We start from the raw sequence: 11,496 nt of genomic DNA, 5'->3' as shown, positions 1-11,496 counted from the left end.
CTATATCTAATACGAGATCTTATTAATTTTAAAGGTTCCATATAATTAAAAGTAAGGATTATCAGTTTAAAACGATTGAAAGTTTGTATTACCTTACAAAAAACAATAACATAAAACTAACAAAAGATAACCAAAACTTTTATACTGATATAAAGATTAATTTTTTTATGTTATCAAGAAAACAATGTTAAGGTAAATCTTTATGAAACAAATACCTACTTTACTTAACTTAGTTTCTCAGATTAAAAAAAAACCTTGAATTTTTTAAAGTAAAAAAATATAATATAAAAGTTAAAAAAAAGTATAAGTAATCAAAGCAAGTAAAATTTTTATCAAACATGAATACACATCTGAAGTAATTTTATTTATTATTTCATAAGCGTCACAGTAGTAGTAAGACATAAATAAAATAAAAAGCATTACGAATGTTTTTAAACAACAAAGTATTACATTTTTTACAGTTTTTTGAAATACCAAGTAATATAAAAACTTATTTTTAAGAATAAGTTGAAATAACTTATAAATGCAGATAAAAGAATCAAAAATAAAATTTTATATTAAGCAAAAGTATAACAACAAAGCTTGCATGAACACAAACAAATTAGCCCTGATCGCCCAACAATCGTTCTTGTCTTGGGGAATTTCTGGGCAGTTGACGCCTTCAAAGAAGTTGTTCAGGGATGCCGGGAAATCGGTGAAGTAGCCGTCAATGCCCATGTTCAGGAACTTCAGGTATTCCTGGTTGGCATCCATACCGTAGTCAAAAGGTAGCTGGTCGTTCCTGAACGTGTAAGCGTGAACCTAAAAGTATTTAGAATTTTTACATAAAAAAGTGTTGTAGAGTTTTATACGCTAGTCCTTGTTACTGTATAATACCTGAAGCTTTTTATAGTATCCGAAATCCAGATAAAAAAGAAAATGTCTTTGCTGATTTTCTTTAATTTGAAATAACTACTTACTAGTCCTTAAAATAAACTGTTTTGTTTTTAAACATTTCATGTAGTTAAACAAAATTGTTTTTATCTAAGGATTTTTTTTGTTGAATTACTGTTATCAAACAATGTTATGACTTCTTTTTTAATAGTGAAAAAAGTTTTTGAGTACTAAGTTCCCAAAATAAATACAGCTTCATTTTGTACTACTTTTTTTTAAAATAGTATGTAACCTTTAATCCCTGGTCATGACAATCTTGTATGAAAGTGGTGTTTCTTAAAATGTGGTTATCAGCACCTACTTGTACAATGACGTTTTTCGAAACTCCTGGTAAATTTTAAATACTTTTAATACTTATAAGTTTTTTTTTATGTAGTAGTATATCCTTTTTATTAAATTCAAGGCTAAAGAAATGCTTAAATATAAATCGGTTAAAATAATTGTTTTTGATAAATGAGTATTTTGATTTGATTAGTAAAGTTTTACGTATAAGTCGAATCAATTTAATTGAATTAGTGTTTCAAAGACATGTAATTTTTGCATATATTCATAAATTTATTGCATTTTTTTCTTGAATTAAAAGAGCAAAGTATTTTTCAATAAAAAAAGTAAAATGCAAAAATATGTTTGTAAAATCGTATCAAATCTAAATGGTTTAAGCTTACAGTCTAAAATTCTTTTTTATAAATTAAGAGGATTTCAAAAGGTAAATGTATATTTAGAATATAAATGAAACAGACCGATACCATAAGCATACTGAGATATTTCGGATAACTTATTATCCGACAATCTACTTCCTGTCAGATAAACGAGGGGTAATTTAGTTTTGTTGCTCAGATATTCCAGACTTTCAAGCTCGAAACACTGAATGAAACAAGCTTGCGTTTCATCTCTGTGAAAATAGACTAATTGTATTTATTTGCTTTGTATCAATTACATTTGTTAGCAGATACATGTTTTGAAAATATTAGTAATTGAGAACAAGACTTTTATAAAAAATAAGTTTTTAAGCTTATAATTAGTTTGGATTTTTCTGTTTATTTATTATTTCTTCGACTTTTAAGTATAGAAAATATATGGAAAACTCAATATTTTTTCTTGGAAGTAAAGTTGATAGAATAAAAATTGAAAGAATCATAATTCATTTTATATTCTAATTTGTGATATACAATTCAATTTTTTTTTTATTACTAGTAAGTTGGTAAATATTTAGTTCTTACATTTTATCAACAAGCTTTAAAAATCTAGAGAATATTTTTTTTTTAAATATATATTTGAAAAGTTAATTTTAAGAAACTAGTTATGCTTCGCAGCATAAATGACTTTTTTTAATTAACATACATTTAAGTGCTTTATATTCTGTGTTTGTAACATACAAGACGAATTATAAAACTAAAAAGGTCTCCACTATCATTCAGCGGAAAAACTGTCAACAAAGTATGTAATTATATTTAATTACTGCTCAACATTGCCACCCTGTGGTTAAAATAAACTCTCACCTATAACCAAACTCCATCAACACGTCTAGGAGTCGATCTTCAAATCTCTTTTCTTCCCCCTCCATCTCACTAATGTACTCGTTGAAGTAGGAGGGTTGTTTCAACTCGGGGTAAACCCCTACTTTTTCGTTTGCTTGGTACTCTTGCGCTGTTGCCAAGTACTCTCTCAATGTAGGGACGCGGTACAACCCGTCGTATGATTTGTCCCTTCCGTCCCTACTTTGCTTCTGTTTTTTTTTATAAAGTTTTGTTTCTGTTTTGATTTTACAACTTTGTTTTTTTTCTTTTTTTTTGCAAGGTTTAAAAGGTCTTTGTAATATGTAGTTTAGTTGTTTGTTACATCTTTATTACTTACTATAGTATCTATAAAGTACTGCAAACGACTAAAGTCGTATTTTAAAGTTAAATAAGTAGAACATGCTTTAAACTTACAAACATAGTTTATATAATATAAAAAGTATCAAAAAAGATTCCTTGTTAATCCTGAAAATAAAACAAACTAACAACAAACAGAGTTTTAATTTCATCCAGCGTGAAGTCGTTGGTGAAGAAGTCGGTTCTGTTCCTCCCGCCAACATACTGGCTCCTCTTCCGATCTTCGTATTCCTCCCTATCCTCGATGTCCGTTGACGTGGAGAGCCACGCGTCGTGCATACAGATCATCTGCATATCCTGTTAGTATGAAATAATAATTTAAGCGTTTCTAACCAGGTGCACAGCTTAATTATGTATAGATAAGTGTACAAAACAAAGATCATCCAAAGACGCTAGTTGTGTTTTTCAGTTAACTTACTATTGGGAAAACTCCTAATTATTTTTAAGAAGTAAAACCTAAGAGTGTTGATGTTGAAAAGTAAATAAATCATTTAATTGTATTTTAACACTACATTTAGAGGTTAATAAATTTCTAAAAATGTGTAAAATACCAATAAAAAAAAATAAAACAAAATTATTAATGAGCTTAATGTTTTGTTGACTTTTTTAAAGTAAATAAAAGTTTAAAACCGTGTTCACTTATAATTTTCAAAGTTTTATGTTAACTTTTAGAAATTTAAAAGAAATTTAAAAATTGTTTATGCACGAAAGTTCTCAAAGAGTGACATGTGGATTGTTAAAGAAGGTTTACTACAAAACACAAGAGTAGGATTCTAACTTTATTAGAATTTTTACTACAAATAAAATTTTAGTTATCCTATATGACAAGTACGCTATGGTTTAAATATTAATCAACAAACTTTAGTGAGGCAAACATCGCATTCAATAACATCAGCGCCTTGATCGATTGCTAGTTTGTACGCTTCAACTGTGTGTTCCGGTAACATTCCTGTGAAAATGCATTCAAAAGTTGAAGTTTGAACTTTGTGAATGTTTTAAATATCAAGAACATATTAATTTAAGCATAAGTACATTTGAAGTTTATGTGAAATATTTTGTTTCTGTATAGCCAACAACTTTTATAAGCTGACAAAAACTGCAATACTATAGATTTGTATAAAACGCATGTATTCTTCATACCGGTTAACAAGCAAGAACTTACTGTTTAATATAATTTGCATTAGTGAAGTAATTATTTTTTCTTTTTTTTAAGAATAAAATATTTAATAGGTTTTAATTTAAAATTAAAGAATCATTCTAAAACAATCTTGTTGTTTTACTTTATTTCAATACAAAACAACAGTTATCGTTAATTTTGTTTATAAATATTTGAACAGAAAGTTTTCAGTTTTTTGTTTATTGTTCAGTATGCTTATTTTTGTTAGTTAAGAATTAATTTAAAATTTTATATATTTAAAACTTTTTTAAACTACTAAAAATAAATTTGTTACATCATTTGATTTTTCTTAGTATACATTATAAGCTTTTAAAAATCATGTCTTTTAGTAAAGCGTTAGTAAAGCGTTTTGTATGTTTTACAAACATGCAAAGTATTTGTTTAAGCTTAGTATTTGGCTTTAAAATGTTTGTTTAAGCTTTATATATGATATTTTAACTTGTTTTTAGTTCGTTGACCACAAATTGAGTAATTTGTTTAAACTGGCGGCAATTTTAAATTTTTAATTTACAAAATTGTTCCACGAAAAAAACCTACTTATTTATTTAGATTTGTTATTTTACTTTTTCAGCTTACCACGGTTCAAATACAAGTAAAAAAATGGATTTTAAAGTTTGTTTGTTAAACAAACTCAAAATACTTTTCATAAATCACATACTTTCTTGTCTTTTTTACTACTGTATTGCACAATTAATTGTTAAAAACATAAAATGATCTCAGAGATTGTTTAATGCTAAATCAATTTGATATTAAAATAATGAAGTATCAAAAACTTATTTTATTTGCTCATATTAAAGCTAATGTTCTAAAAGCAATTTGTTTGATTTTTTATAAAAGCGAATACTTACTAAAATGTGTTTATTAAAATTTAAATTTTCATACGTTCAACAGACTTTTTTAAGCTTTAAAAAACTCAACTAAGTAATATAATGTACTGTATTTGTCATGTATAAATTTTTTTTGAATGTAAATCAATTAAGCTTGTTTAAAAAATACCTTTACCTTTGAAGTACAATGTTGCAGAATACTAAGACTTTCAGACGTTTTTAACAAAGTCTCTTAAACTTAAATTAAACTTCAAACGATTTACTTTATGAAACTTTATACAATAAATGTTTACCCTGCTTATACAAAGTATTTAAATTAAAACCTGAGCTTCCACGATGGCCGATATTCAGAGGTCTGTCGGAGGGTATTCCCTCGATATGAAACTCTTTGCAATTAGTATTTGCAATTAGCAGGGCCAACAGTACTAACGTCTTCATTTTTATATGTATTCTGTAAAACTTAACTCAGTTGTTGATCTAAGCTTTTTTAAGTAAAGTTTAAATTTTATTTTTAATTTTAATTTTACTTTTAATCCCCTGAAAAATCTTGACAGTTTTTTTTTGTTGAAGTCGGTATTTTTCTACCTTGATTGGGTTTTCTTAAATTTACTTAAATAATGCAAGCAAACTTTAATAGAATTCTTCTTTATTATCATTTTATGATTTAGTTTTTCGATGTTTTTAATTTATTTGAAACAATAGTATCAAAGTGCTTTAGTAAAAAAACATACAGAACAAATGAAAGCTTTTCTATATAGTATAGTTCAAACTTTATTTTTAATTATAAAATATGAAAATTGACAACTTTAAGTATGATAAAATCTTTACTAATATTTAAAAACAAATAACAAAATCAAAATTTAAAAAACAACAACAACCTTAAAAAAAAAGTTTCAACTCAAAATTTCTACTACATTGAAAGGACGCTATAAAAAACTAAGTTGTTTTAAAATGAAGTACTTTATTTGAAGTAGGTTTAATAAAACATGCTTTCTTATCTAAATAACTCCCTCAAAAGAATGTAAAAGTTCGACTTCTTAGCTATGACGTAGCTGTATTCTGATATGTATTTTTTGTAAAAGTTAAAAATGTTTTAAAAGAACAAAGATGAAACTGTAATTCTAAACTTTTTGCACCTTTTGTGCTACCTGTATATACTTATCTAATTATGTTTAAAATAACAGAAAAGTAACCAATAAAAATAATAAATCAACAACACTATAAACTTAATGTTTTATAAACGAAAAATACAGAATTTGTTGTAAAAAGCAAAACAAAATTAGTACAAAACAGATAAGTGTCAACTGAAGTTTAATTTAAATAAAGTCATTTGTTTTGAAGTTTTTGTTTACACAGTTGTTTAATGTTCAATCAGATACATGTCATGTTTATGATCAATAATTCGTGTATTTGTATTTTGTTTGTGATTGATAAATAGGTCGTAAAGTATTTATTATTTGTTTAATACTCAACGTTTCACTAAACGTTTTTAAACCGTTTCAGTATTATTCAAACAGTTTTGAACTACAATAAAAAAACCTCGTTTTTTCGTTTAAGTAGATATTCAAGTTTGTACTGTACATAGTTAAAAATACTTTTAAGGTTTGGTTGAAAAATTTTATAATTTAAAGTATTTTGAACTTTTTTTATTGATCAAAAATAAAGCAAACAATTTTTTTTAAGTAGTTCTTTATTTTACGAATCATAAGAATGTTTTTTACCTAATAGTGTTGTAAAAACTTCTACTCTACTTCTGCTCTAAAGTTTTAATACATTTTTACAATAATTAAAATTGTTAAATTTATAATGAACTGTTATATCATTCTAAACTTTACAAGTTTCAACTTCATTTGACCAAGTTTATCTTTAAACTTTCATAAAGTACTTTTTCGTATGCCTTTGAATAAAAACTAACAACATTACCAAAAATTGAACATTTTACGAAATATAAAAAACTTAAACAAAGCAACTAAACATTAAGTGTCACAATTAAAACTACTAGCTAGTATCATATTTCGTTATATAACTTTGAAAAGATAAGTATAATTGTTATTGTTTTAATTCATTACTGTTTCTCCCCAGAGAGTTCATGCTTTTATATTCCTTACACACTTTTTTTATTGAACATTTTTTCTAAAGTCTGTTTAAGTTTTGAACCTAAGAAATATTAAGCTATAACTAGCCTAAAGACGTAATAACTGAAACAAAAAGGTTTTGTAAACCAAACCAGTTTCTAAAATTAAAATAACTTGACTTGCAATAAATTTTAAAATATATTGTATTGTTATTTTTTGAGAGATTACTTTACGAACAAATCGAACTTCGTTAAACTTATCGCGTTAAGAAAATATTAATACTTAGACAAAAACATATAGAGTAAAGTAAAATTTATAGTGTATTAAAAAGTAGTATAAAGGCAGATTGAAAACAAAAGAATTAAAAACAAAAAAAAGAACAAAAGAAAGAAAAAAACTGATGACTAATTTTCCTTAAAAAAAGAATGTAAAAAAAATTAATATTTAGGTCTGTTTATAGATAAACTTCAACCTATAGTTATATGTTTTATATGTTTAATACTTAAATTTTTATTAAACCTACAAAACATTGTAAGTACAGATGTTCAATAAAAGTTATGGAATTAAAATTTAATAGAAAAAAGATTTTTTTATTTAACTCCTATACAAAGTATGTCTTAAAGCACTTTACTGTTGTTTCTAAGCTTTCTGCTTTGTAGTATTTGAAAAGTTATCTTTTAGGAACTAGATAACTATAGAAAAATAAATGTTAAATAAATGTCAGCAAATCATTAACTTTTGAATAAGTTTATATTCATAGTTCTTTATATCACCAAACTTGTTTAATGATGACAAAATAACTGCTTTAGATTGAAAATAAACATATCTTTATGGATTTGCGCTTTGATTGCTAGTTACTTTTCTTTTGACTATAATTTTTGATATTTAACAAACTAATAAAAACTTAAAACTTTTTATCCTGCTTTCACTACTTACCTCTGAAGACAGGTAGAGAGATTTTTGTTTTAAAAACTTAAAAGTTAGAGCTTACAATCTTTGTAATAGCAGAATCTAAAAACACTTAATCGTTCTTTTGTTATCAAAAGTTTATAATTTTATTTTTCAAACTTTATTCAAAGTTTGATTTTAATAAGTGTTTTTACTGAGTTTAAGACTTTCACTAGCTGAATTATTCAACTTAAAAGCTGTATCTTTTAAAAACATTATTTTTACTTGGAATCTTACACAACGTAACTTCTTAACTTTAACTTATAATCAAAAACTAAAAATATTTTAATTGATACATTGCATTATTTGCATGTAAGAAATTTTAGTATTTATATTTAACACTGTAAACAATGACAGAATTAGTCATAAATAAATAAAATGTTATGATTTTGGAAATCAGATATAACTATTCAAAATTAAAGGCAAAACAAAACAACTCTATTTTAAGTAACAGAATATTTCAAAAACATAGAAACATTTAATTTAAACTAAAGTTATTACAGTAAAGCAACATTTAATGTTAGCAAAAGACTCTCTATAATAAATATAGTACTTCTGCTTTATAAGCTCTTCGATTGCCAATCTAAGGTTTTTATTAATAATACACTTTAATACCTAAATTAGTAGTTGTATTTACTAGTTTCTTCGTATGTTTAAAAATAAAGTCAAAGGATTTATTTGAATAATTTTACTTCAGTATGTCCACTACAATGTAGTTGTTATCGTTTTTATCCTAAATTAAAATACTAAATTTTGCATACGAAGTAATAAAAATTTAGATCACAATTTTAGTATTTTTTAGTGTTTGTTTTCAAAGTTTGATTAAGTGCTAATAATCACTTAATTACATTATCCATTAAAATTAGGGAAAACAAAGATTTTTCAAAACTGGTATCAAACATTTTGCAAGAATTTATAAAAAAAATTGGTAACCCACTAAATCTGCTATATTGGTTCATATGAAAATGGACGTTACAAAAACCTTTGTATATGTTTATCTAATTTAAGATTAAGGAAAGAATTTAATCTTTTACCACACCGTAAAGTTGAAAACAAAAAATTTGATGCTAAACCGACGAGATAATTACTTATGCATCATAAATCTGAGCAAGTACTACTTTATAATTAGATACACTGATAACTTTAAGAAACTGACTGTTGGTATTTGGAGGTGTTTTATGTAACTGATTTTATATTAAATATATTCTGAACCCTTGTTAGTTTCTAATTTTCTAATATTTTGTGTCAGTAAGCATGGAGTTTCAAAAGCAATTTTTAAAGCATAAAGAAGTTTTTTTCATTTCGATATTTTTACATTACTTCATTCTTTAAACTACCTTATACCATGGAGTAAAACTATTTTATTTTGAAACTAATCTAAAAGCAATTCTGAAAAAAAATATTTGCAGTTTTGTAAACAAGCTTTGTAAATATTTGCAAAAGAAGTTTACTGTATTGGGTTTGTTTTTTAACCTACAGCTAATGGCTTTATTTTTGAAAACTTTTAAGGAGCTAAATTAAAACTTTAGAGTATAAAATAAAAGTAAATTGGATATTATAAAAATACTCAGCCTCAAATTTTTTTAATTTAGTATTATTTTATTGTTTTGATTGAAAAACTGCAAGTATTTTTTAAAACAAAAATGTGTTCCGTAAACTGCAGTAATTTAACAAAAAAATCATACGTGCTTGAATAGTAGTTAAAAAGTCCTAGTTATTTTACATTAACAAGATTATTTGCAGACAGCTAAAAAGTTTTGTGTAAAACAAAACTAACTATTAAAACATAAAAGTCAAAATTGAGATTGCAACTGCAAACTTCTATCTTTAGTCCTTTTATTCTGCATTTAGTTCTATATGTATAGTTGTTATATAAGTTTGCTTTGTAATTATTTTTATATAATTTTATTGTATTTTTCTTTAAACTTAAAACTTTTAATAGCTAATAGTTAGTAAAAGTTAAGTTTTATATTTACTAAAGTTTTTGTAAGGTTAGTAAACTAGCTAATCGTTGTTGGATTCTTTTTATGATGATAACTGGTAGACTTTTTTGTAGAGGCAAGATAAAACTGTACTTATTTCAGTTTAAATTAAAAAAGAAACAAAGTCAACCTACTATTTTATATCCAGCCACCGATTATAAGTAAAAAACTGAATGCTATTTTGAACTAAATTAAATACAATAAAGTTCTGTTTTTGTTACGAAAAGATGTATTTTATTTGCAAAATGCAGATCGCTTGAGCATGATTAAAGTCTAATAATAACATTGGAAACAGATATTAAATTGAAACTACAAGTTGCTTATCAGAAAAAACGACTCACAGTTATCTGATCAAATCTTTACTTGTATTTAAAAAAAATTCAAATTCAACTTTACAGGTAAAGTAAAACGGATTTGTAATTAACCAATTTAATTGCTACAATGCAATGTTGTCACCTTTTATCCAAGTTTATAATACTGCAATACCATCCTAATGTATAAATTTTCCATACAAATTTACGCAAAGACTTACTTATAAATAGTACTTACTTTAGATATAGATTTTTTGGTTTATAATGTTTATCATAGAAAAATTTTATTTGTAATGTTTTACAACCTTTTCAATAAGTGTATTATATCTGAATATAGAAAAGAAACTTTTCAATTTATTCAACATAATTTGGGACACAGAAGATTATAAAAGTAAAAATGTGTTAATGTTATTATTTATTTAACTATTAATTAGATACTGTTTTCTATAAACGTCTTTAAACATGCATTAGTTTACCTATTATTCTTTTAGTTTAAAAAAAGTTTAACTAGATTCTTTTACAGCACATTTAATTTGAAATTAAAAAAATTGTGCCAAAAGAGTAAAACTGTTAAATAAATACCATTAAATATTCTACCAGAAGTTTTTTAAGAAGTTTGAATATACACGTTAACAAACAAAAACTGTTCCTTTTTCAACTTTCTTAATTTTTTCAGTTATCTTATTTTAAGTACAATCTTGCTTTGAATAAATGTTCAAAGCGTCGGAATTGTATTAGGCAGATGTTTTCTTCGTTTACAATTACAAGTAAATAAGATTACGAAATTTTGGATTTTAAAACTCTGCCATATAAATCTATATCAAAGAAAATTATTTAAGATGGATTTAGCTAGACTTCAGATAATAGGATTCTTATATAAAAAGTTCAATAAGGGATTTTGAAAATAGCGAATATAGTTGGTTTTTATTCTTTTATTAAATGTTGCTCTTATCTATATACTAAAAACTAATAGAACTGATCTACAATTTATAAACTAATTTATTAAATTTATAACTAATAAAATTGAATTATAAGCAGATCTGTTTTCATTGCCAAGGAAGGTATTACTGAGTGTGGCAACTATGTTATATTGATCTGACACTATTTTATACTGTTTAAGTGTTACTACACGCTATAAGAATATAATAGAAAATCGTTCTCGTTTTTAACTTAAGGCAATTTTGGTTCTTTCTCAAGTTTAAGATTCATTTTACCCTTGCGACTAGTTAATTCATCACTTTCAACTTGTTAGATTAACATTATAATTTATTTATATAATATTAACTTTTTACGATTTTAAAGGATCTCAAGGAAGTTTCTAGTCACTCAGGAAAGATTTTTGCTCAATCAACTTTGTACCAAGCGCGCA

General features: G+C 24.9%; 1 protein-coding gene across 1 annotated transcript; it reads right to left on the bottom strand.

Annotated features, from left to right (window-relative positions):
- Positions 1 to 499: 499 nt before the first annotated feature.
- Positions 500 to 5,249, bottom strand: LOC145845672 (uncharacterized). Its single transcript, XM_082952786.1, has 7 exons — positions 5,135 to 5,249; positions 3,668 to 3,756; positions 2,937 to 3,104; positions 2,433 to 2,659; positions 1,674 to 1,825; positions 1,166 to 1,260; positions 500 to 801 (listed from the first exon to the last, which is right to left on the bottom strand). The coding sequence occupies exons 1-7, from the start codon at positions 5,247 to 5,249 to the stop codon at positions 553 to 555; spliced, it is 1,095 nt and encodes a 364-aa protein (XP_082808912.1). The 3' UTR covers positions 500 to 552.
- Between the last annotated feature and the right edge of the window lie 6,247 nt (positions 5,250 to 11,496).

The sequence above is a fragment of the Thalia democratica genome, unplaced genomic scaffold (assembly GCF_965202585.1).
Source record: "Thalia democratica unplaced genomic scaffold, ktThaDemo2.hap1.1 HAP1_SCAFFOLD_123, whole genome shotgun sequence".
Classification (NCBI taxonomy): domain Eukaryota; kingdom Metazoa; phylum Chordata; class Thaliacea; order Salpida; family Salpidae; genus Thalia; species Thalia democratica.
This window is presented reverse-complemented; position numbering and strand designations above follow the sequence as displayed.